General features: G+C 31.7%; 2 protein-coding genes across 2 annotated transcripts; one reads left to right on the top strand and one right to left on the bottom strand.

Annotated features, from left to right (window-relative positions):
- Nucleotides 1-5,527: 5,527 nt before the first annotated feature.
- LOC116032541 (phosphoglycerate mutase-like protein AT74H) lies at nucleotides 5,528-7,338 on the top strand. Its single transcript, XM_031275147.1, has 5 exons — nucleotides 5,528-6,069; nucleotides 6,223-6,342; nucleotides 6,423-6,636; nucleotides 6,702-6,782; nucleotides 6,966-7,338. Exons 1-5 carry the CDS (start codon nucleotides 5,583-5,585, stop codon nucleotides 7,057-7,059), a joined length of 996 nt encoding a protein of 331 aa, XP_031131007.1. The 5' UTR covers nucleotides 5,528-5,582; the 3' UTR covers nucleotides 7,060-7,338.
- Nucleotides 7,339-7,483: 145 nt separating this feature from the next.
- Nucleotides 7,484-9,831, bottom strand: LOC116032540 (BTB/POZ domain-containing protein At1g63850). The gene is made up of 2 exons (XM_031275146.1): nucleotides 8,935-9,831; nucleotides 7,484-8,531 (listed from the first exon to the last, which is right to left on the bottom strand). Exons 1-2 carry the CDS (start codon nucleotides 9,634-9,636, stop codon nucleotides 7,587-7,589), a joined length of 1,647 nt encoding a protein of 548 aa, XP_031131006.1. The 5' UTR covers nucleotides 9,637-9,831; the 3' UTR covers nucleotides 7,484-7,586.
- Between the last annotated feature and the right edge of the window lie 18,010 nt (nucleotides 9,832-27,841).

Here is a 27,841-nt window from a genome sequence, read left to right as displayed (position 1 = left end):
TGGTTCACTTTTTACTCTTAAGATTTAATATTTACACTCTAGGTTTATGATTTATTTATTTATTGTTTTAAGTTTTAGGATTTATTCAGAAATGTACTCTATAGGTTAAAAATCATATTCTACAATGTTAAAAATTACACATGTATTAAGGTTTAAAAAATATTAATATCATAATGACAGTACATCACGTTTTTCTTTAAAATAGAATGCATGAGTGGGGAGATTAGATTGCAGGTGTTTGTTAGGAAGATAATTAATTAAGTTGGATTGGTGGCGATGGATAGGATCGAAGTAGTGACCCAATGAGAAGATAGCAGAATTGGACCTCCATCGTATTAAGACTTGTGACCAAGTAAACACGCTACAAACATCTCAACAAATCAAACTATTTTCCACCATTATCCATCAACTAAATGCGAAACGCACTATTTCCGTGGGCTCCTTATGGTGGAATTTATCTCACCACTTTTGTTTTGTGGTCCAATTTTCCCATTTTTCCTGTTGCCTGCCCGGAGGGAACGCAAATTATACTATAGATCAGTGTCTGCCTTGAGTTGCATGTAGACCTTAATTTTAAAATAACATTCAGATACTTTGTCGGACTGGGATATGGGGCCTTTGAGGTTGGGAATTCAACCTTTCGGGGAGAAATATATAATGTAAACTTTAATTTATTGTACTATTTTATACGAATGGAAAATGTTGGTGGCATGTCTATTATAATTAATGATCATTATTGAGCAAAGATTTAAAACACCAAATCAAGAATTCTATCACAAAATATGATATTTTTTTTGCTATTAATAACTTATATGCAAATGGCAAAACCAAAAATTACTTCATTTCGTTGAATAAGAATGTTCAAAGGTTGTAAATAGTTAGAATTTGTTCATAGCTTTTGTCTCCTACTATGAAGTTTCTTTAAGAATTTATAAAACTATTCTAAGTCTTTCTCAAATAAGACATTTTTCTTTTAAGTCTTTCTCAAATAAGACATTTTTTTTTTTTTAAGTGAGAAGTTTCTTGCCTTCTTGGAACGTTTGTATCAACATTGTAATTGGATGATGATTGGACGGTGTTCCTCTTTTAACAGACATATCAAGTCTAGGTTTTCTTGACGTGGGCTTTTAACACATGTATAATTTCACCTAAATTAATACTCCACTGTTTTTCTCACACCAGTATGCCAAGTTGATTGACAAAAAATTGATACAAGTTTTCTTTTTCTTTTTATTTTTTTTATTGCAATTGCGAGACACAGAATATAATTTATTATAATCTAACTCTCCAAGACAAAGTGTCAACAGTATCAAGTTGGAAAAAGGTTTTTTTTTTTTTTTTACCCATTCGGAGGTTAATATTAGTTTTAGTTCTCGATTTAATGACATATTCACATTGAAGTATTGAACTGTATCTTTTTAATTTGGTTACATAATCTCATGCATTTTATTATTATTTTTAATAAATCTAACTCAATTATACTTGGGGACTAAACCTGATAAAATGTTTTAAAAGGTAAGACTGAATATGATAAAAGAAAGGAAAAATTTTAATTTATGCCCTGCCAATTATCAATGTCACTCCTAAATTATTAGTAGTGTAAATGTTGTTCCTTAATTTTTAAAACTGTACATATATTGTCTATCTCAGCTCATAGTGTAAATGTTGCCCCTCCTATCCGTACGGAAGGGGCAATATATGTACCGTTTTGAAAATTGAGGGATAACATTTACACCACTAATAATTCAAGAGTGACATTTATAATTGACATATAATGGAGAGTCATAAATTACAAATTTTCTTAAAAGAAATTGATGTAAGGGATGTTAGGATGTAATATTATCATTTAAAAAAAATTTAAATGTGAAAATGTCACCCTAATCGAAAATAAAAGTTTTTAAAAACCGCGATTAACTCATCCAAATTCAATTCTAGCTACTTGCTATATAAAACCAAACTATTAAAGCTTTGAGAATAAAATGGCCCGTTTTTGTACTGAAAAAAAAAATAAAAAAATTGGTCCGTTTGATAAACTTGTTTACGGCTTTTGGGCCTTATTTTGTGGGCTAACTGTTATGTATTACATATTACAAACTATTACAGCTGTGTGGACCATGGTCCATGCAATAATGCCTCCCCCAACCCCCCAAAAAAAGTGGCTTGCTTATAATTAGATTGATCAATTTTAATAATTATAGTTTAATATATTCAAAATAAAAATTAAATATTGAAAAACTATACATTAAGTATTAGTAGTTTCACCTTCAAAAAAAAAAAAAGTATTAGTAGTTTCAAAAAATTACTAGTAGGTTAGGGTAATGTAATGGAGGAGGAGGTCATTGGCGTGAGTTTATTTGGCCAAAAGAGAGTTATGTAATTTATACAAGATTACACAAAGTATCATTAAAAGTTATTATTGATAATATATTGTACAATTATGTAGGGTATATATAATGATATCAAGCATAATCAATATTGATATTCACTAACATTGTAAATTTTTAGGTAAATTTTGGCCTTCGGACATAATTTTTTTTAGCTCCGTCCAAGTAAGTGACTGATGTAGTGAGAGCGGGGTGTGAAAATGGGTGTAAAGTCGAACCACGAGGATTGGATTTTATGGCACGTAAGGATTAATCACCTAGACTCTAGTCACCAAGGTCTTGAAACCCATAAGGATCCAAGCAACCATTTTAAGGATTAAAGTATAACAACTAAGAAGTAATTTTGGAATTATGGATATAAGGGAAAACAAGCCTAAACTATGATTAAAATCTATTGGGAAGAATGGGTTAGATTAGGTGTATTACTCTATTGATGCATTAACACTTGAGTTGGGGGATGAACAATAACCCTAGGTTCTTGATGCTAGCACAAAAGAATCCAAGTTTCCACAAGGATTAGAACAAAGGTTGCCCCATTCCCATGGTGTATCAACCTAAGTTCTTGAAGAACAAAAGCTATTTAAGCCCCAAATCTACCCCTATTTCCATAGAAGAGAAAATGGGTTTGAGATTGTATTGGCTTAAGTCTTCCATCCAACTTCCATTGAAATGAAAGACTTTCCAAAGACAAGCAATAATCATTGCGCAACTAATCATTGAAAGATAAAATCAAAATCCAACTCAAACTCAAGAACCCTAAATGGGTGTTCATCCCCTTTATGCAATAATCATCTAACTAGCATCAATAAGAGCAATAAACACCAAATCTAACCCATATGAAAGACTACTCACTCATATTTAAGGTAAACATAGCAAGATTCAACAAGGAAAGCATAAATATGCAATAAATGTAAAAACACTTGAAGAAGAGGAAGTAAGAGTTTTACTATTAATGATGGAGAGATGTTGTTGGAATCCCTTCCAAAACCACCAAAAGATGTTTGCAAAGTGTTCTACAATGTCAATCTAAGCTATTCTAAGCTAAAAATGGCTAATGAAAATATTAGAGAGAGAGTCTAAACTAGCTAGGGTTCGGAATCCCCTTAAAATGCAGCAAAAACGCGCTTAAACAGAACAGCACAGACCAAAACGGGCAGGGACACGGCCATGTCAGTACCCATTTTGGTGATCAGTTTTAGGGCAGACCAAAACGGGTAGGGACACGGCCGTGTCACTACCCATTTCATTTTTTTAGTAATTTTTCCTGCTCCATTTTGCGCTCCGCTGCTTTTCTTCCTCCTTGAGTGAGATCCTAAGCTACCAAAATTGATCCAAAGCTTTCCAAATTGCTTCCTTTACCACTTGTTGTGAAGAATTTCACCTATAACCACAAAAACACACAACCAAGTAATAAATCCCACTCAAGTATAAACACTTAACTACAAAAATAGATGAAAGAGGGGGCAAAAAGGTATTTAGAAATGGAGTCATCAGTGACCAAAAATTTTCACCAAATTTTTTAACATATAACATTATATGATGGGATCAACTAATTCACGGTAACAGATGATAAAAGAAATTTTATTAACATTGTTAATACCAGTATTTTAAAAGGTACTTAATTGTCTTTAACAACTTTTATGGCAATATCATAATTACCCAGTTTTCATGATTTAACAAAAAATGTTCAGAAAGTAGAACAACAATCAAAAACAATTTTAAAGTCAAATTATAATCAATTTTGAAGAAGAAAAAAAAATAATACCCTTGTATTTTCATTTCTAGCTAGTATTTGGTTGCATTTTAGAAAACTGTTTTGGTGTGTTTAGTTCATTTTCTAGAAAATGAGTAGAATTGTATAATTAAACATTTTAATTTTATTTTAGATATAAAATTTATAATAATATATAACAACAATTTTAAATATAATAAAAAAATAACTAATAAGATATCAAAATAACTAACTAAAGTGGTGCTGGTGGTAGTGGTGTTTTTGTTATATAATAATAATAATAATAATAATAATAATAATAATAATAATAAGTGGTAGTATATATGGTAGTGGTAGAGGTAGTGGTGTGGTGGTGGTGGCGATGACGGCAATGACGGTGGTGGTGTGGTGGTTGTATAGTGTTAGTGGTGTAGTGTTGTGTTAGAATTGAAAAATGACTTCTCAAAAAAGAGTGGAAGTTATTTTTCAGGTTATTTTTCATTGACCAAGCACTCATTTTCCTTTGACTCACATTTTCTACTCTTTACCAAACACTGAAAACTTGGAAAATGATTTTCAGAAATCATTTTCCGAGTTTTCAAACACACCCTAAAATGAGTTATTTTTTCTTTGACTAGAATAAGTATTTGCTATTGACTTCATTTTTTGTTGATGACCAAACATTGAGAAATCCAAGAAAAAACTTTCAAAAGTCATTTTAAATTTACTCGGGTCAATCTACATAACAAGAATGAATAGTAGAAAAGGAATAACAAGACAAGATATTTTATGTAAAAATATGAAAGGGAAAAATCACGAGTTTTTAGGTTGGGCTAGGTCGAAATCCACTATTATTGTTGAATAGTGCATGTTCCGACCTACACATTACTAATGAAAGACAAATTAAATACAAGAGGGAGTAATGAGGTATGGAAGCTAATAGAGGGTGAGTGATGTGGTCGGAAAGCTAACTAACATGTGAAACCGCACGAGGTTATGAAGCTTCGATTGGTGCGGTACAAGTTGGAAGTAGAGCCCCCCTGCCCCCTCCCCCTTCCCCTCCCCACTAGGTAGAGCTTTCTATTTATACTAAGTGGGAAATAGACATAATGATAGTAAATATTGTCATAATTGACTTGACATCCTTTGATTGGACACTCAGGTTGGTCATGACATTTGTAAGTTGTTGAGGTGATGGCGAAGTTGACCTATCTCGAGAAGTACTAATATTTAGGTCGGCAAATCTTCTGATAAGGAGATCGATCAGTCAACGGATATGGAATTCGTAAGTAAACATACAGACTCTTTCGAGGCCGGAAAGTGCACATTTAATTTAGACCCTATTAAAACCAAAAATTGCACATTTAAACCTTGATGAGTTCAAAAAGTACACTTTTAATGGATACAAAGAGAAAGTTAAGAGTAAAATCGACCATGCAATAATTTTATCCTCTAATGTCCCTCGTGAGTTGTGACCACTAAAAGAAATGACCGGCCTTTTCTCAACACTCCTCCCACCCTCCCCGTCTCCGGTGGTGTGCCGGAAACCGTACAGTCCAACTTGTGTCCGGTGCTGCGACGACGCCACCGCTGGCGTAAACATCAAACCTCCAGACTACAACGGTTTCCCGGAAAAGAAGCTCAAGCATCCTGCGACTCTGAAGCCGCCTAGGCCGCGTAGAATCATCCTCGTACGACACGGAGAGAGCCAGGGAAATGTGGACGAGAGCGTGTACACGCGAGTAGCCGACCCGAAAGTGGGGTTAACGGATCAGGGCGTGGCTGAAGCAGAGGAATGTGGGAGGAGAATTAGAGAAATGATCGAGAAAGACGAGGCAGAGGATTGGAAAGTGTACTTTTATGTGTCCCCTTATAGAAGAGGACTCGAAACTCTCAGGAATTTGGCTAAGGCATTCGAGCGTTCAAGAATTGCAGGCGTCAGAGAAGAACCTCGTTTAAGAGAGCAAGATTTTGGTAACAACATAGTCACCGGTTTTACTTTTATGTGTATATATACATCAAAATTAAGATACTAAGTTATAACAGAGTCAGTAGTACTAACAAAATTTAAAAAAAAAAAAAAAAAAAAAGAGATTGAAGTTGAGTTGAATTGTTTTTAATTTGAAGGGAATTTTCAAGACAAAGAGCAGATGAAGATTGAGAAGGCGGTTCGAAAACGATACGGCCGGTTTTTCTACAGGTTTCCCAATGGGGAATCAGCAGCTGATGTCTATGATAGAATTACAGGTATTCTGGATAGGAGCTAATGTTGTTGATCTTAAACTGAGTTTTTAAGGTTAATTGTAGAATGACTGATTGAATTGTAGGGTTCAGGGAAACACTTAGGAATGACATAGACATAGGGAGATTTCAGCCACCTGGTGAGCAGAGCCCAAATATGAACTTAATCATGGTATCACATGGTCTAACCTTGAGAGTTTTCTTGATGAGATGGTACAAGTGGACTGTTGAACAGTTTGAAGGACTTCACAATATTGGCAATGGCAATATGGTTGTCATGGAAAGAGGTTATGGTGGAAGGTAAATAGTGCACTATGAAACACTTGTGTTTTTAATGTATCCATAAATGTGAATAATACATGCAGGTACAGTCTGCTAATGCACCACACCAAAGAGGAGTTGATCAAGTTCGGATTAACCGACAAAATGCTAATTGATCAAGAATGGTAAATATGATGTTTTTATTTGCTAGTACTACCAGAGTAAACCCCCGGCTCAAACCAAGAAGGCCAATAGACTACTCCTGGGAGTCGAACTTGTAACCTTGTGGTGATCAAGTCAACAGGTTGGGGTTGCCTCCTATCTTCAATCTTTAACATGTGATGTTTTTGCATTGGTTTTTGATGAAGGCAAAAGATAGCGAAGCCGGGAGAGCTAAATTATGATTGCCTGATTACTGGACCATCCTACTTCACTCACTTTGATGATGACAATGAGAATTGAGACTGCATGTTCATCTAAAACCTCATTGAAAGAAAATTGATGGAGATGAAGGTCAGACAGGGGCTTGCTGCATTTATGCATGAAGCTTTGAAGATGAAATGGTTGCCAGGTCTGGCTGTTTTACAAAGACAAAAGTCAACCAATATGTACACAGATCGAACACTGTTAGTTGAATAAATTCCTACTATAACAGAACACTAATGGATGGTGTTAATGTGTTATTACCTTGGAAATATGAAAATCATCAAATACACATAAGAATCCGTCCAGTTGCTAATATAATGAGGTTGCATATTCCCAACAAAAGGTTTTGGTTTTGCCCTAACTGGCAGTCTTCATGGTAATGCAGTTCATGTCAATAACTAGCGTCAATGTTGCTAGTTAATTACTGTAAAATTTATATTCATGTGTAGATGATACCAAGGAAGGGGAAAAAGAGAAATTATTCTTCTATTTGACAGCCAAGTGATAGTAAGAGTTAATAGTCACATGTTAATAACAACACTAATTTCACTGACATGTAAATCTCAAGAGTTCTCAATTGTTGCAGTCACAATGCGCATTTGGCGCAGCTGCTCGGGCTGCTCACTATTCCGCCTCCAGAACGCCCTTCTCCACCAAATCTCGAATCCCCTCTGAATATTTGGGCAGTCATCACCGGAGTTCAAAAACCGATTAAACCACGACATTAAAATTTCCTGTTGCAAGGCCATAGGCAGTGTTAGAATAGTACTGCTCAGACCATCCTCGATTAAATGCTTGTCAAGGCCTTTCGTTGCCCTCCTCATCCATCCGAAATCCTCATAGAATGGCGTCAACCATGTCTGCAATAACAAGCACCTCAAGTCCTTGGAAGCTAACAGTTGCCCTTTCCCAATCCCGACAAACAGCCTGGCCGTTACCCTGCTAACCTCGTATCTGTGAACAGCCGGCACTCTACAATGTGCCTCGGACAATTCAGACTGCGAAGCCCAAGTCCTCAAAAAGTCTTCAGCAACCTGTCTATCGATCAAAATATCCAAAAGCCAGTGCAAATTATCAGCCTGCCGAGCAATCTGGCTGATATCTTCAAGGTCTCCCCCAGCTGCCCGAAGAAAACAGTCGCAGAGCAATTGCAAGCATGCATCACAAGCCGAATAAAGTGACTCCTTCCTCAAGTCATTTTGAGATGAATTCTCGCGTAGCATTTTTGACACTAACCCTTTCATCTCCCGCCTTGCTTTCTCATCTTTCCCTTCGAGAACCACATGCAATAACTTGAGAAGAACCTCCTCATTGCCATCTCCATCCTCTGTCCCAGCCACAGCATCAAGCGACACCCTCTTTAAGACTTCCCCTGCACCAATCCCTTCGAGGTGAAGCTCAGATAAGAGCGACGCTACTTTTTCTTCCTCGTCCTCCGCCCAGGGAGCAGCTTCTAAGTACTCCAAACATGATAGAACTCCAGCATTAAACCCAATTGCTGCAGAAACCTATATGACAATGCTATTAGCCAATAGCCATACATCAAATGTCTATGAAAGTTTACTCTACTTGTTCACATATATAGTCTCAAAGAAAAGATAATCTCTTTCATGAAACCCTATGCTCAGTAATAGATTCCAACACAGTACAAAAGTCAAAAGCCTTCAAAATGGCATACATTAATTACATTAATTACATTAATTACCAGAACAATCAAACTAAACTCAGCTGGTTATAGATAGCAACATTTTTTTCAACCGACATGCAAGGAGATATGTATGATTCTATTTCTAGGAACATATAAATGGTTAATTGCTGTAAATTAGTTGAGTTATAGATAATAATTAAAAGAATTACAGTTAATGTGAGGGATTATATACTCACATAAAAGGAGATTAGTGCAATAATTACCTTTAAGATTCCTAGAACTTTAGGGACATCTTCTTTAATGAGCTTCTTCTTTAAATCCTTGCAATACATTAGCCTCAGAGTCTCTATGTAAACCTCAATGTCATCACAATCAGCAATCTCCACAATGTATGGACCCGAATTCCTCGGTTGCTTAGCCCATTTTTCCGGTAATTTTAGGGCAAAAAACCGACTATGAGCCACCAAGATCTGGCTGTGGACATTCATGGAAACGCTCAGGCCATCCTTGGAGCTCAATGTTAACTTGACGTCACTGGAAGACGAGTCATTGAACTGATTTCCGGGGCTCCGACACGCCAGAAGATCCGAAAGCCGCTGTTGCAGCAATGCCTGCTTGTCTTGGATTACGAGAGAATTAGGCCGCTGGTTTAGGGTGGAGACGAAGCCGTTGGGAATCTGGGGAGACGTTTTGGGGACACGATCGGGCTCGCTAGCCATCATCTCGAACAAGGTAGGGCTGGCGCGGGCCTTGTCGTCGGAGGGCGGTGGCGACATTGGGTTGAGGAGGCCGGCGGTGAGGGCGGAGTTGAATTTGCTGAAAGACGAAGAGAAGGCGTCGTGGTTGGCGACGGCGTTGGAGCCGCTGTAGACGACGGAGGCGGCGGCGGCGAGGGAGTCGGCGACGTGGGGCAATGCCGCTGCGGTGGGGGAGTACCGGATCTTGAAATTGGACGGCGACGACATGGCCGGCCGGAGGAGATGCCGACAGAAACAGCTCAATCAGAGTAAAACCGCCGGAAAAAATGGAGGAACTGCAAGAAGGCGGCGGGGGAGGGGGGATTCGGTAATGGTGATCTCACGGAAACGACGCCGTTTGGAGATGTTAGTTTGGGCAGTGCAGTGAGAGTGGCTGCCTGCCATAAAGAGGGGAAAGGGAAATGTAATTATAGGAAAGGGGGGAAAGGACTAAAATGTAAAATGCGCTTAGATATAGCCGCTGTCCGTTAGAGATATTCATTCAATAAGACAATACCCAATAGCCAATTGCGATGAAAACGAGATTTTGCAATTTAATTGGCATAAAATATGTAATTTTCTTTTAGAACAGATAATACAATTTTTCTTTTTATTCAGAAGCCATCCCGATATGTCAAGCTTATAATCTTGTGGTTATCCAATCAACTATCTAACCAATTTTACTGAGATTATTTATAAAAAATAACAAATTTTTGGTCTCTATATATTAAATTTTAATTTATTTTGTTTTGGTGCGATCATATCTAGTTTCGATTATTTTGTTTTTCACAAAATGGAGATTTGATTTCTGAACTAATTTATTGGTGACCGTTAATTTCGTTAGATGACAACTATTACAAGACTAGGAAATGAAACACACTTCAAAATCGTTTATTATGTACAACAAAACATACAAATCATAGAGTTAACCATTCTATCAATTTTGTCTTTAAAAAAAAAAAAAAAACCATTCTATCAATTTGAGAACAAAAATTGTTACCTTGCGAGAAAAATCAAATATTTTTTTTTTTGAAAACAAAAATCAAATATTAAAGCAGTCATAATATCCAAAACATAAAATCTTAAAGGGCTAGAGCCAATTGCCAAAGCACAAGAACTAAAAGTGCTAATTATCCCCTTTTATACATTTGATAAAACAAGATTTCTTGTGTTCTCTTACTTAAAATTAGACTTAATTCTATTTTTTGTCCTAGATTTGTATATGATAATCTACTTTTAGTCTTTTTTTTTTTATTAGAACATTCTCATTTGATTTTAGTATTATTGTGGCATTACCATTTTTAGTCCTTCATCAACAAAACGTTGAAATGTTGTTAAATACAAAGACATTTCGATCTTTTGTTTATACAAGTAGGTTGAACCGTTATATTTGTATGTTTATTTAAAAAAAAATTAATAATTGAAGATCAAAATGTCCTTATATTTAACAATATTTAAACTATTTTATTGATAAAGAACTAAAAATGGTCATGTCACAATAATATTAGTTTCAAAAGTAAATATTCGAACCATCAAGAAAACCCTAATGCTGCCTCCTTTTTCTCTCTAAAACCAAACGCCTTTCTCTGCTGCTCAACTCCGACTTCCACTGCCGGCCTCCGTCGGAGCTCTAATAGAGCTTTGAGCCGGCGGTTTTGGTCACCTTCTATGTTTGCTCTCGCTCTTTTTCCGTCCCGACCACCGTCGCAGCTCCGTCCGCCTCCGACCACTGTCACAGATCTTCTTCTTCCGTTTTCTCTTCCTTTGAATAAAATAATAGTAGGTAGGTATTGGCGTTTGTGTTGGTAGTCTTGAATTCCCAACCCTACTTTGACTTTACCCACTTTTTATTTTCTCTATTATTGTGTTTTCCTCTCGTTAGTTTCACGAGCATTTTTCCTCTCGTTACTTTCACGAGCTTTTCATTTTCATTAGCATAAATCGTTTAGTTTGGTTTCGACAAGTGTTGATCTTATCCTAGGCGAGCAAAAAAGAATGATGACGAAGACCCAGATCTTTGATGAAGTTTTAAGCTCCCTGAAGGAACATAGCTTCATAGTTATGAAACAGTCTGCGATTCAAGTTTTTTATAGCATAGTTAGAAAAGTTGTTTCTATGTCTGATTGTAAGAAATGGTTTACCATTTCATTGGTCATTGATGTAAACGTTTTATGTTATGAATTAATGGAATAGCTATGTTTACCTTCAAAAAGAAAGAGTAAATATTCGATAAAAAAATGACTTAGTGAACTTACCTGTTATAAATCTAGAATAAAAATGGAATTAACTCTTAAAATTACATAAGATACATTTTGACTATAATTGGTCTTTAATTTGGAAACATAAATGGATGTATTAATAACATAAATAAATAATATAATTGTATTTTGAACAATAATTAATATTAAATATGCTAAATTCATATAATTTGTTCTTCTAAATTTTTTTTATTAGTTCTTAACTCGATTTTGACCCACTTTAAGATAATATTAAAAATCAATAGAAATGTAATAATATAAATGGAACAATTTAGTTCAATTTAAAAAGAGAACTTAAAAGTGACACTACAAGAAAAAAAAAATCAACGGACTAAATAAATACTACTTAAATACTTAGTTCTACCAACAAAAAATTGTTGATAAATTAAATACTTACAGATTTTTAATAATTTTTACATAAATAAATTCAATTTTTCTTACAGTGAGTAATTTAAACTCAATAGTTTAAAACAAATAATAAGTAGACACTGTAAAATTTCAAAATTTTGAGTCAGAACTTGTAAAAGGCATATGTGGTGAGGACGAAGGACTAAAATAAAAAATGCTCACATTTTGACAATTTAACCTCTAGATAAAGACTCCTTTTCTACCAAAGAAAAACAAAAGCTTGATTCTCTAAGTATAAATTGGATAACAAACTTTCCTATAAAAGACTTCAATTCATATTTAGTGCAGACAACATTTAATTAGGTTGTTGAGGGAGGGGAAAGAATATAAAGTTTGATATAGCAGGTACGGACAATAATTATTGTTTGTTACATTTATCTTGTCGGATTGTTATAGTTCAACTGCATCTTGCTTTCCCTGCCATTGTACTGTTCATCTTCATCCTTTACACATGTTCATATAAAAGCTTTAATTTTCATAAATGACTCAATAATTTCACAACTCACAAGAACCCCTTAGGCCTTAACATGTCACGTGCATCACTTGACCTTATTAAGCGCTGTCGTACATAAAATAAAATTTATTCCATTTGTTAATTATCAAATTTGATTTGTTTCGCTTTTAGTTCCTGTCATTTAAACTATTATACTTTCAGTTTAAAGTGTTTAAAATGTTCTTAAACATGATGAATATATTGGAAACAGTCCAAGAGTAAGGATTTGGACGCCCCAAGGGGCCCATGTCATGAACCTTGTCTTTGGGCGGCATAAGGTGATATCAAATTCTCAAGATATTGGATTTGACACGCTTACTCTTTCTCGTTGTCGACTTTTCACAACTCCGAGAGTGGGGAGCTGATTATGGATATATTAGAAACGACCCAAGAGTAGGGATCCGGGGTCCGGGAGCGCATAGTCTGGGGCCCAAGAAGATAACCCGAGCAGCCCAAAAAGAGTTTAGAACCTGGATCCCGTCTCCAGCTCTAGAATGATGGGATTTGACTTAGTTTTGCGGCCGAGCGCGTGAGCCTTTACTTAGTCTTATAGCCCACCATGGAATTAGCTAATTCAGTTACAAATGATATCCAATCTTGGTCATTCTATGTTCTAATATCTCTCAATTATTACATAATCTCCTTGTAATACATTCAAGCAATAATCCATGATTATTGCTATATTCATCTTTTATATTAAGGAAATATTATTGTCATCGTATTATCCTTACTGTTTTTACCCCTTTATATTTTATGCGAGCTTCTTAATCCGTGAATACATACTTCGGATCAATTAGTTCCATCATATATATAGTAGAACAAGATTTAGTGAAATAATTTTCACAAATCGAAGATATTTTGAATATTTAATTAGAATGGATAGACTTTGATTTGTCAACTAAGAGACAAACTGGTAAACTTGTTATTACTATGAGTGTTATGTTGTAGCAATAAATCAATAATGCAATATACACAAAATATATAGAGTCCGCGATTAAACAAATAAGAGCTAGTGATAAATGAATTAGAATTATTCAATCAAGATAGCTTATAAGATAATTATATTCAGATAAATACCTTACTTAACACTACTTGAAAAAATAAGGAGAGCTTATAATAGTCAGATAATAAATACCTTACTTAACACTACTTGAAAAAAAAAAGATTTTACTATAACTTATTTTATTTGCCAAAGACCTTGTGATCAAGTAGCATCCGGTGTCGCGATTAACACTGATGATGGGAGTGGGTTAAAGCCTCAGTGGATTCAACTGTTGAATACAGTCAGTAGTACTCAAAAATTACAAAAAAAATTTTAAAAAATAATGAATATACGTCAATTCTCAGAGAGAAGTGACATATATAGTATCTTAAAAAACAAGAGGAATATACGTTAGTTCCCTAAAACATATCATGGAACCGACATATATAATTTTTTTAAAATAATAATAATAATAATAATAATAATAATAATAATAATAATAATAATAATCTATATCTATATGTATATTATTAATAAAAACAAAATCCTTAATTTTAACTTCTCGCCAAAAACACTCCTATACTATTGAGATTTGCATAATGTTATAAAATATGATAATACAATTCCTAATAAAATATATTCTTCCATATGTTTCTATTCGTAATAAAATTTTAAATTAAAATTACTAATCGTAATAGTACATATATTTCACTGCAATGCAATCTATATCTATATCTATATTATCTATATTAGTAGGGAAAATGACACTTTTACCCCTATGTTATGTGCATATAGCAATTTTCCCCCCTGTGTTATTAAAGTGGCAGTTTACCCCCTGAAATGTTAAATTGACATTGTTACCCTTAAAATTAATTATTTCATTTATTTTTTTCTCCAACAAATTATTATTTATATGTATGGATGATCACGATTCGGTTCGAACCTAACCAAACACTGTAGCAATCATATCGAAATAGTATGGACGGTTCTGGTTACGATTCAGAACCGAAAAATTTTAAATTAAATAATTGTTGAACCGTGAACCGGAACTTAACCACAGTCATATATAGTGAAAATAATCAAACACTTATTTTGATAAATCGGTACGGTTCTGTTCCAATTTCGATTTTAAACCACCAATCAAAACTTATGTATTTATTTACTACGTATTTATTTTTATAATTTTATTTCTTATTTAAAAATAGTCTAAATTTAACAGTTATTTTATTTTATTTTTTTGGTTTTGAATCGTAACCGTAACCGTCTATACTATTTAAGTTCAATTGCTACAGTGTTCAATTATGTTCGTATCAAACCGTGATCTTCCATACATATTAGTAACAATTGATTGGAGAATAAAAATAAATGAAATAGTTATTTTAAGGGCAAAAATGTCAATTTAACATTACAAGGGAAAAAACTACCACTTTTAAAATAACTGAGGGGGGGAAACTGCCACTTTAATAACACGGGGGAAAAGTGCTATAAGCATATAACATAGGGAGAAAAAGTGTCATTTTCCTTTAATAAAAACAAAATCCTCAATTTTAACTTACCGCCCAAAACACTCATATATTATTAAGGTTTGCGTAATGTTATAAAATATAATAATACAATTCCTAATAAAATATATTATTCCCTACGTTCCTATTCGTTATACAATTATAAATTAAAATTACTTATCGTAATAATACAGTACATATATTTCCCTGCAATGCAATCTATACTATTAATAAAAACAAAATCATCAATATTAACTTCCCGCCCAAAACACTCTAATACTATTAGGTTTGCGTAATATTGTAAAATATGGTAATACAACTCCTATTCGTATGGTAATACAATTGTACATTAAAATGGTAATACAATTTCTAATAAAATATATTATTCCCTATGTTCTTATTCGTAATACAATTCTAGATTAAAATTAGTACATATATTTCCTGCAATGCAATCTATACTATATACTATTAATAAAAACAAAATCCTCAATTTTAACTTTCCGTCCAAAACACTCCTATACTATTAAGTTTTGCTTAATGTTATAAAATATGATGTATTGTAACAGAGTCATTAGTACTAACAAAAAATAGGGTGGGGATGGGGGCTAAAAGCAACCAACTTTGATTATGTTATTATCACACTTTTTCAGGACTTGACAACAAGTTAATTTTGGTTGAATTGCACATTTTAAACAATTCAAGATCTATTTTTGAGTTGTCTAACCCAATTACATTTTCACGTGTAGTTTCCAACATTATTCCAAACTATTTTGATTTCTAGTCTAAATTGTTGATATACGCATAAATTATTTTCCCTTTAAACTTCACACAATATTAAGAATTTTAATTCTCCACCTAATTAACAAAAATGGTTAACTTCCCAACTGCTGCTACAAAAACCCTAATCCTTTATTGCAGATAGCCCAACTTCATGCATAACTGTAGGGAAATCTAGGATCTCAGAGATTCTGGATCACAAAAAACTGTGGCAGAAATGCTTTCGGATCCATTGAGAGCCCAAAACAGTTCATCAGTTTCTAGTTTTCTACAACTTTTTATCAGATTTGTAGGCCAATAGTCAGTAAGATGATGGCCCAAATGAAAATGGGTTGGGCCAATATCTATTATTGGGTTACATTGTGTGTTTCATTTTCATTGTTCAACTACATTTTAAAAAAAAAACATCCTCCATATAGCATGTGTTCTTTAATTTAGGTTTGAACCATAAACTTAAGAGTTCATTATCGATCTTATTTTAAAAATTGATGAATAAAGTAAATTACGAGATGCTCTATCTAATTTGCTTATTGACATTGTTGGTGTAATTTGGTCTCACTTTTTGTTTAATTTCTTGTAAATAGCATGGTTGCAGTATAGGCGCTATTATTGCTTGAGCTTTATTTTTTATTTCATTTTCTACACACTAGTTTAAGTATAGTAATATTGAAGTATTATTTTAATTGCACTTCGGGTCATTTGACAATATATGTTATTGTATGACTCTGGATTTTAGTTTCATTTTTTACGCACATTAGTCTAATTATAGCAATACTAAAGTATCATTTTAATTATACTACAATTTCATTTGACAATAATGTGTTCTGTTTTTAGTGTCATTTTTCACACACACTAGTTTCATTATAGTAACACAAAAATATCATTGTAATTCTACTACAGTTTCATTCAACGATCATGGTCCACTTAATTAATATTGCAAATTATATATATATATAAACCTCCCTACACTTATTCATTACTCAAAACAGTGGCTCAATAGATGGAAACAAATGCTGGTGCGCACAAAGAATCTGTCCACTTTGAGCATAATCACCATATTATTGCTGACGAGTTTCAAATCTTAGTCACTCGCTCCAAATACTGCTTACTGAACCAGTGAACTAAACCTATGCAGGCATACCTGTTTAAATTTGTGTTCATTCTTTTTAACTTCTAAAGTGTGCCTATTTTTTTAATCAAACCAGGTGGAGGGATTTTTTATAATGACATATAACAATCATATATTATTATAAACTTGATGGAATAACGAAAATATACTTTATAATTTATAGAAAAAAATATTGTTACATGGAAAATATATTGAACCTTGGAAACAAAATAGAAAGAGAGACAAGAGCCAGCTAGAGGTCAATGAAAGATACATATATATACATGCACTTTAATCTTTTTTATCTTGGCTAGGTACAACAAAACACCAGACATCCCACATGACTCCTTGACCCACATTTCTGATCAATGTCTGCTAATTTCGTTATCAGCTTTCCCATCATCACCCCAATGAAATTTTAAAATATATATACGTAAGAATTAATTAATTAATTAATTGGTTGCAAATTAAGAATGTGAAATTTATTTTTTTAAAAAAATATGTTAGCAGTCCGACAGGCGGACGACGACGACCCAATCCAAAATGGGTTGATGGCCCCTTCATTTGGTGTAGGGTCCCCCCAGTGTTCACACAACTATATACTTACAAATAGGCTAAGATTTAGCCTTGCTATACTACACGTCATGAATGGTACCCCCACTATACATATAGAATTAGGATCCACCCAATTCCATTTATTTTGTTACATATATATTACCCATTTGTTAAATTAATCTTGATTCATCTCAAATCATTTTCTTGATTTGATGAAAAAAAAGAATATTGAAAATTCTAGTGGTTGAAGCTGAAAAAGAAAAATAATAACTAAAGTGCGTCGAAGACTCAAGTCAAAAAGAGAATTATTTACTTCTTTTTCTCGTTCAAAATTGTGCATGAGAATTTCATCTCACACGGATCCTAAGTGATAAATGAAAGAAGATGGATTCTTAAGTGAGAACCAAGTTTTAGGTAAAAATTACAGGCTAATGCTAATCATCAATTTTGAATTATCAATGACTGAAAAGTAATAGAAAAAATGATAATGTTTTAGTAAATATTTCAGAATTAAAGTGTATCCTGCGACAAGTACAAGTGTGATTACCGATTGCACTGTTGCACATAAATGATTACACTTGTAACACTTTAAAATCCCATATTTGAGTGCATGTTTACTTATGAGTAGTTGCTCGATGCATGTCCACAATTTTCACAAGAAGTGTGTGTGTATATATATATATATATATATATATATATATATATATATATATATATATATATATATATATATATATATATATATATAGTACAATTGACTCTGTTACAATGTACTCCACTGAGGCTCGAACCCACCCCCTTCCAGCGTGCGTGCGCGCGCACATATATATATAGACACACACTAATAATAATTATTTCTGATAATATTATGTATTTAAAGTTTTCGCATTATTTGAAATGAAGATATATAATTCAGAGTATTTGATGTAGACTTAATTTACAACTTATACCTCAGAAATAAAATGTCTTCTTTCACAATTGAAATGAAGAAAATATAAAAATATCTTATTCAATTCCGCATACAATTACTCCGTATAAATTATTGAGTCTAAAAGATACCTATTACGTACATTCATTTCAAATATGAAAAAGGTGCCTATTTGATATATAGTATATTATAAGAGTTATTAAACAAAGTTAATATTGCAACTAGAATATTTAACTTGATGGGCGTATGATAGTGATAATAAAAATAGTATACTTCCAAAATATGTGACAGCTCCTTATTTAAGAAATGTTTAATTTCAGAATTAATCCATTAATTATTGGTATTTTTAAAATTTTTAACATTGATGATTTATATGTTATTTTCTTGATTATTGATTTTGTTTCAAATTTAGTAATGAGCTTTAAAAAAATCTGTTTGGAGCTAGACATCAATTATGGGGGAACATGTAAAACTCAAACATGTCATGCCTTTCAACTATGAATATAAATGAAAAGTCTAGATTTAATTACAATCTAGTTGGTAAATATATTTGAATAGCATTAAGTAAGTAATTATACAATGTTCAATTATTGTCAAATTATTATATTTTTATTATTAGGAAATGCACTAAATATTAAATTTTACACTTTTAGCTCACAATTAATACTTCCCAAATAGATTTCTTAACAGAAGATTAAATATAAAACAAATTAATAATTAAAGAATCAATTATCAACAAATTAGAAATCAAGGGTATATTTGTGAACTTGGAAAATATTTTTCGAAAAATAATTTTTAAAAAATGACTTAGTTTTCAGAAAATAATTTAATTTTCTAGTGTATGTTAGGCTGAAAGTCAGAAAACCACATTTTTTTTCTATTTGGTTCATTTTCAGAAAATGAAAATATTATTTGTCAAATAATAATAATAATAATAATAATAATAATAATAATAATAAGTGGTACATGATGATGTTGATGGTGGTGTTGATGTTAGTGTTAGTGTTGGTCTGGTGTTGGTGTGGTGATGGTGATATTGGGTACGGTACGGTGGTGTTGGTGTTGGTGTTAGTGTTAGTGCTGGTGGTATTGAACTATTGATGGTGATGTTGATGTTGGTGTTGGTGTTGGTGGTATTGATGGTGTGGTGGTGGTGGTGATGGTGGGGTGATGGCAGCGGTGGTGATGGTTGTGATGGTGATGGTGGTGGATGTGTTGTGGTTGTGTGGTGGTGTGTTGGTGATGGTGATGGTGGTGGTGTGATTGTGGTGGTGGTTGGGTGGTGGTGATGGTAATATTTTTTTTATATAAATTATAAAGAATATTTTCATTACATTACAAGAAATTTAACATTTAGTGACAACTCAAGTTGTCACCAAAACTATCAATTTTGGTCACTACTGAAATTAGTGACCAATTTTTGAAGTCGTTTCCTATTGCCACTATATCCTCCGTCACTATTGTAATAATGATGAATTTTTAAATGTTGTCACAATTACTCAAAATGACTTTTATGACAAGCTAGATTTACTAACAGTAGAAGTATTATATTATTTGAGTAATAATAATAGGGTCAGAATAAATTTACATTTTGTGACCAAATATGTTATTACAAAAAATGATCTAGTGACAATTAATATCATTGCAATTAATCATTTTATTGTGACAACACTTAGTCACAATAATTGTACTTATTTTTGAAAATTGTTCTTGACACAAAAATATTGGTTATGAGTGACCTAAAAGTGGTAATGGGTAATTACTTTGTTGTGCGTGGCAACAATCATGGTAGCAAGTGTTGTATTTATTTGTGACAAAAGAAGTTAACTTTGAAACAATCATCAGTGTTAAATAAAGTCGTAACAACAATTCAATTTCTTGTAGTCGTCATCTTTGTCAATAATACCTTTAGAAATAGTTGCATCATATTTGTCACTAAAATACTGAAAATTAGTGATAAATGCTCAATTATTTTTATTTCTTTGACTTTGGTCCTATATTTCTGCTTGAAGAAGAATCATCTCCTGGGTCTTTGAAATTATCCCTTTAAGACGTAAATCACGTGCATAGCTTGACTTTCTTTTAAATATCAAATCAAAATGCTCAACAAGTGGTAGATGTGCAGTTGAAATCTTTTCTTTATTCTTCTCTCCCTCTTCTTGAAGTTTATTATGCAATTTTAAGATAGATATTAATAATTGAGTAAATTGATTTAAGAAAGGCCACAACATATTTATATGACTATATTTTTCATACCATGATTTCCTCTTTATTTGAAACAGACCAAGTTCCATTTGACTTTTTTTTAATGCCTTCCAAACTTTAACAGAATCCGGCCATTCATTAGAATCTTTGTCTTTTTGTAGCATAGAGAATAAAGACAACAAAAAGAAGTAATTAAATGAAGGCAAAAACTTGTGTGAGACCGTTTCACCGTGAGACAGGTCGGGCCAATGTGAAATTGTGATACTTATAAGCACAAATGTCATACTTATATGATTAAATGTAATACTAATCAAGAATAAAAGTTTTGTTACTTATAATGGTAAATGTAATACTTTTAAGGGAAAACATAATACTCTACATTTCGATTTAAAAAGTATCACAATTTTCCATAAAAGTATTATATTTTTCCTTAAGACCACAAATTTGGGTAATTATCTAGGTCCACCCACTTTCGCTCCGTGAGTTGGCCCAGGGGAATCGTCACTTATAGGAATCGAACCCGGGTTCTCCCAAAATTCTTCCTCACAAAGAGATCTCATTTGTCACATGAGCTACCCCATTGGGTTATGATTTCTGATTATACATAAAGAATCTTCATATAGCTAGGCTATAGCATTTTAGAAAAGAATTTGACTACCAAAAAATTTTAAATACAAAGAAACTATATCACTCACCAAACCACACTATATGCCAGACACATAAATTAAATCTAAATACAAATAATCTAATGCACACCTTCAAGTAGTGATTGCAATTTCCCCCACCCAAATCAAGAATTTCAATAGATAGCTTCTCATCTTGTGACTATCAAGTCAACTGCCCAATAAACTTGGTTAAGTTGCTCCATATAAACTAAACTTAAGCTTAAATAAACATGGCATTTGTATTAATTGAATCTTTTTTCTTTTTTAATTTTTAAATTTTGTGTAACATCCGCGCAAAGTAAATCCAAATGCACTAATCAATATAATGGTCACAAAAAGTCGGTATATAAACTTTTGTCAAATACATAGTGGGTGCATAATAACCATAACAATAATTATAGAGAAAGGAAGACAAAAGAAGCATATATGCATTAATGCATTCTATCTATCTATCTAGCTTGTTGATGACAAGTTACATCAAGAAATCTCAAGAACTTGATTTACCACTCTAACAACACAACATGTATGCGTAGGTGGGGGAGGGGGAGGAGATAGAAGGAAGTAAGATTAGATTGAGACAGAAGATGGATCCAAATGAAGGGTCAAAAAGGAAAGACCACATCATGCATGCATGCTAACGATAATGTTTTTCGCATTGTTGCAAGGCAGCAGCATAGCATGCAGGCCGGCCTGGACCATTTCATATCCTTTCATCTTTATTTTCTGTTTGTGGGGATGATAGAGACAGACAAATGAAATACTACTCACTGCTACCTTTAGTCACTGTTATCATTATTATAATTATTATTATTATGTAATGTATGGGTCCTCTATATATATATTTATATTAATAAAGTATATTTACATACATATGTTATAGAATTTAAATAAATACGACAAATTCAATTTATATGTCAATACACGTGACACTGACACGACTCTTGTATATATTATCTACTCGCGTAAGCTATCAACTAAAATTTAGGCTAATATAAAAAATCAGAGTCAAACTTACATGAGAGCTGAGGGAATTGAACATGTTAAGATTTAAGATTTTCCTTTAGTTAAAGCAAATGTTGGATTAGATTTGCCTTGAAGGGAAGGTGTCGCCGTGTCGATATATGTAACATACGACGTGACTGCTATAATCCAGTCAATATTAATTTATCAAGACATGCATGACATGCAACAAGTAAAAATGTAACAAAATAAATATATAAGCAATCTGCGGGCTCTTTCCTTGATCTCTTTAAGTTATTTACGTTTTTTAAAAGATTGAGAAAATTTACTAGTAGACGTCTCTATCATAGTTAAAATTTAAATTTTTGGCATCATTTGGTTTTAGATCCATGTATATATTTTTGCCCCAAGCATATTCCCTTTTGCTAAACCAAGAGCTAAGCTAGCTAGGGATATTGTGATTTGCCAAGTGGAGATCCTAGTTAAAGTGATTGACAAGCTTGGTTGAGCAGGGTCATGAGGACTTTGATAACTACGTGCATGATTTCAAGTTATATTCCAATTCAATGAGTGGTACTAGTTAATTTGAGTATTTTTTTTTTACTAATTAATGATATTAATATATTTGAATTCTAATTTTTAAATAGAAATACACTTTTTACTTATTTTCTAGATATGAATATGTTTCATTAATATTTTGCTATTTCTACATTATCAATGTTACGTTATATATATAGTATCATACACCACAATTGCCACACCATTTAATTACTAACCCTATCCACTCATATCAACTATATACTGTCACATTATTATATATTTTTATAACAGAAAAATATTATTTTCTCCTCATAAATTATATCATAATGTTTACCTAACGTGATAATAAATCTTTTATATGTGTATTGGGCCGGTTGTTAATAAATTATCCAAGCCTATCACCACTAGTTAGAAAAGAGTTTACATGATAAAAGATTATATTACTAATATCTTTTTAAGTTAAATTCTTTACTTCTAAAATGACTCTTTATTTTTAAATTATTAGTTGCGTTGATAATAGCAATCTAAATCTAAAGAAATTATATTATATCCCGATTTTTATCAATTTTTATGCCAATAAATTATATATATATATATATATAGTACTTTAAATATTGTACGCTCTATATATTTTTATTAGACAAAATTATAAATACTGTACTTGTATTAGGCATAATTACCCTTATACCGTTAAAACTCAATTACTATCTAATGAATTCTAACATTCATGACTAAATAAATAAATATTATAATGCACCCTTATAATTTTCATATATAGTGTAGAGACCATTAATTAACATTTTTTTTTAGTATTTGTACCAATTGTATTTATATATTGATACATTATATGTAACTCAAAATTTTTTAGTTATCATTTTATTTTTCTATATAAATAAAAATTTCTCAATATAAATAGAAATATTACAATAATAATTCATAATTTTAATATAATATGGATTATACAACTTTTAGTCTTTATTCAATTATTATTATTATTAAATTATATAAATATAATCATAATTAAAATATTAGTAATAATGTTCGACCCTTACTTATGCGTGTCGCACATATAGTACAAAGAATAGTTAAAAAAAAAACAAATATCTAGAAACCTAAAAATATTCTTTTCTCTGTGAAAATATAAAAAGCTACTGATCCGATCCTCCTCCACCTCTACTAAAATAGACTAAAAAGTTGTTCAAAAGTTGTATTTTTCAAACCATAATCCACCTATTAGGGTGGATGAAAATTTAGCACATTTAAAATGGTCAACAAAAAATTGATAGAAATTACTTATATCTATTTTATAATGAACGAAAATGGTATGCAGGACCGAACACATGTTTTAGTAGTGAATATACTTTACGTTATCTATTGGACTCCGTAGACTTTGATCTTTATCTCAGTCGTTAGTTCCTCCTCTTTGTTGTTGTGATTTTTTTTTTTTTTAAGATTACGATGTTTTGAGTAAATCCTAATTATAGGAAGCACCATTAAGCTCGTACCATAGTCAAACTAATTCTCGTCCGCACTGACCCGGCTTAATTAAAGAGCAAAGTGTTAGTCATATTGGTTTTTCTATACATGAACTCCCGACTCTATTAAGGGATTAAGGGATGAGAGTGCACGACCACTCACGCCAACCAAACTGGTTAATTTGTTATTTAATGATGATATAATTTGTTATTTAATTGTTACTAGCTACTATATATATTTTTGTTGGCATTTCTCGGGTGGCTTGATCCGCTAAAAAACAAATAAATATATGAAATTTATCTGTTCACTTAGAAGAATTCAAATTCACTATTAACTCCATTAAAATTGTTAATGAACCACATTTAAAATAATGTCTCAAAATTACTATTCACAAGGTAATTAATGTTAAAAACTTTTTAACATTACACATTACTCTAATTCATATCTTATTATATATCAAATAGGCAAAAAGATTATAGTTTGAAACCGCATGCTTAGTTGTCAAAAAAATATCCGATCCACACTAGAAGGGCTTATGTAGATACTCATATATATATCCATGGAGTATATTGCATACATATTTGTATATTAATTAGCCATAAAAGGAAAAAGAAAATGAAAAAAAAGATGCCAATTTGATCAAATGGTCCTAAGCTAGCTATTGGCATACACATGGGTCAGAACCAAAATTTAAAAAATTATCAAAGATTTTGAAGATTTTTTGTGCGCATATACGAGGTTTAAATTGAGGACTGATTGAACAATTTGTGATTTATCTCTTCTAGTATTTTTGAGCAAGTATTCTACACGTTTAAGATTAGTCTAGTATAAGCTGAGAAATTTAATCTATAAAGAAATTAAAAGGAAAGAAAAAAGAAGTGGCAGCTTTGTTGGGGAACCAAAACGTGGTTATACATTTAAGCTCTGCATAAACAGACACAACAAAGTGTTAACCAAATTAAAGCTGTTGTGCCTTGCAGTTTTTGTTTGGACAAGGCACACTCTTCTATACAAATTATGTCATTTTCTCCTAAATATTTTATGTTATTATATATTTTCTAGTAATGAAGGTATAATTTTAGTTTCTTGTTATGTCCGTATGAGCTTATATAATTGTAATTTATTTTGATATCAATTATTATATCAAAAACATATCATTGTCAAAAATAATAATAATGAGTGAAGACTCAATTTTATTTTTTTAATACTTTCGATGATAATATACTGAACTTTATCTTTTCGGTTGGCCTTCACCTAGTCAGATAAAATTATATCATTTGAAGCAAAATTTAACGCAAAACATTATATTAGACAGCCTGACCCCTCAAATATATTCCCTAGTAGTTTGTGAAGTGCCCAACAAAGTAACAAGATAGCTGTAATTCCATTTACAACATGTAACATGGGATAATTATTGGGAAAAACTTTTTTTTTTTTTTGAAACGTAAAACAAAAAAATAAAAAAAAATTAAAGAAAAGAAAAGAAACACTCTGTAAAAGTGAAGCTCTTTGCTTGCCACACTGTACTGTCAATGTTCCTCTGTCTCAACAAACTCTTTGGTGAACCCGACCCGACCCGAAACAATAAGTATGCTTAAGTATGAGAATCATCTTGAATTGGGGAGATCTGATTTACTAAAATTGAACATATTTTTATGGATGTGACATCTGTAATTAACTGTGCGTGACTATACATATGATGTTTGTCTTAACTTTTGCTAACTTGATCTGAGTGTTAAATTGTTAGATTGGTTCACAACTACCTAAGTGAAATACTATAAATGGAAAATGATTTTTTTAAATTTAAATAAATGGCAAATAAATTCAAATTTGAGAACTCTAACCATTTTTTCCTAAGAAAATAGAATTGCAACTGTAAAATAGAGCGAGACGGCCAATTATTCATTATTTTGTGTTGTTATAATAAAATTTAAGTGAAAAGAGTTTGATTCCATATTAATAAATGTTAGAATTGAAGTATGAATAAATTAATATGCATTGAGAATGTTCTCTCTCATATGGTGTCCAATAATTAGTTGATTTCAAATTATTTGGAGTTCATTGCATCCATAGGACAATAGAATGTTCAAGAGTACATATTATATCGTAAATCAGGGTCCACCATACGTATTGTAAATCTTGGTTTAAATTATGTACATACAGTTAATATATTATGTATATTCAAGTATTATGTCCATTTAATTAGTTAAGAGATTATGCACATAATTTGTTTGTTGAACGTACATAATATGTTAATTGTATGTATATAATATGAATTATGATTATGATCACAATGTTCACAGTGAACCAAGTTAAGGATATAACGGTTGGATGAAGAGTCATTGTACCACAAAATATTTTTTAGACAAATTATTTTGTGCATGAAAATACTTTATTTGCAATTTTTTTGTAAAATTATGGCTGAAAAGGTAAATAATAGAACAAATTTAATTTAAAATTTTAAAAATGATTTTATTACAAACTAAAATAAGAAAACGAACATAGAGTGCGGTAAAGATATGACTCTAAAATAAAAAAAAGGCACAAACCCGTAACAAAACCAACTAATAACACTTTTTTCCCTTGTACCCTTCCTTCCCCTGACTAAACCAAAAAAATAAAAAATAAAAAATTATAGCCACCCAGGGATGATAATTCTATCCGCCTTCAGACGTGTCATCATAAAAGACTAAATAAAATGTAAATATTAAATCTAAAATCTCTTATTAAAAGCTTCAATGTTATATATGTCCTCAAATTACCATATATTGTACGGTGAGTCTCATGTGAGACTATCTAATGGATCATTGTCTATGAGACCGATCAAGTCAAGATAAAATTGTACTCCGTAATACTGATGCTAGAAAATATAATACTAATAATGAATAAAATTTTTGTTACTTATCAAGAGTAAAGTGTAATCCAAAATGTAATATTTAGGGGTTGAACAATTGCTTATGAGAAAAAGTGTAATACTAATCATAAATTGATTGATGGTTACTTATGAGATAAATTGTAATACTTATAATTAAAATGTGATATTTTTAATGAAAAATAAAATATTTTTAAATCAAAATGTATTATATATTGAGGTTAAAAAGTTACTTATAATAAAAATTGTAATAATACATATATTTGAGAAAAAATGTAATACTTATAAAAAAAAAGTGACTCATCTCACTGGATCCTCTCATAGAAGATTTTACTATATTATATTTAATTCTAAAAAATAATATTAAAAAATACCTAATTGTTCTTTTCTCAAAAAAAAAAAAATACCTAATTGTTCTACTATTGCTTTTATAACGACTAGGCAAACGAAAAAGGGAAACGTAAGCATGCTTTCTCTCAAGTAATTGTTAAACAATTTGTATGTAACACCATTTATGGAACACCAATGATAACTTGATTGCTCATATATCAAATTCCCATAAAAAGGAAGACCAAAAATGAGAGAATAAAATCAAAGGAAAGTACTAACAACATATATGGGCAAAATGATCAAAGTGCCTTTCACATGTCTAATTAGGCGTGATTAAAGAAAAAAATTTTCTCTTTTATCTTTTCTTTTGCTTT

This window comes from Ipomoea triloba, chromosome 10 (genome assembly GCF_003576645.1).
Source record: "Ipomoea triloba cultivar NCNSP0323 chromosome 10, ASM357664v1".
NCBI classification, from domain to species: Eukaryota; Viridiplantae; Streptophyta; class Magnoliopsida; order Solanales; family Convolvulaceae; genus Ipomoea; species Ipomoea triloba.
The sequence above is the reverse complement of the archived record's forward strand: the minus strand, read 5'-3'. Positions and strand labels throughout refer to the sequence as shown.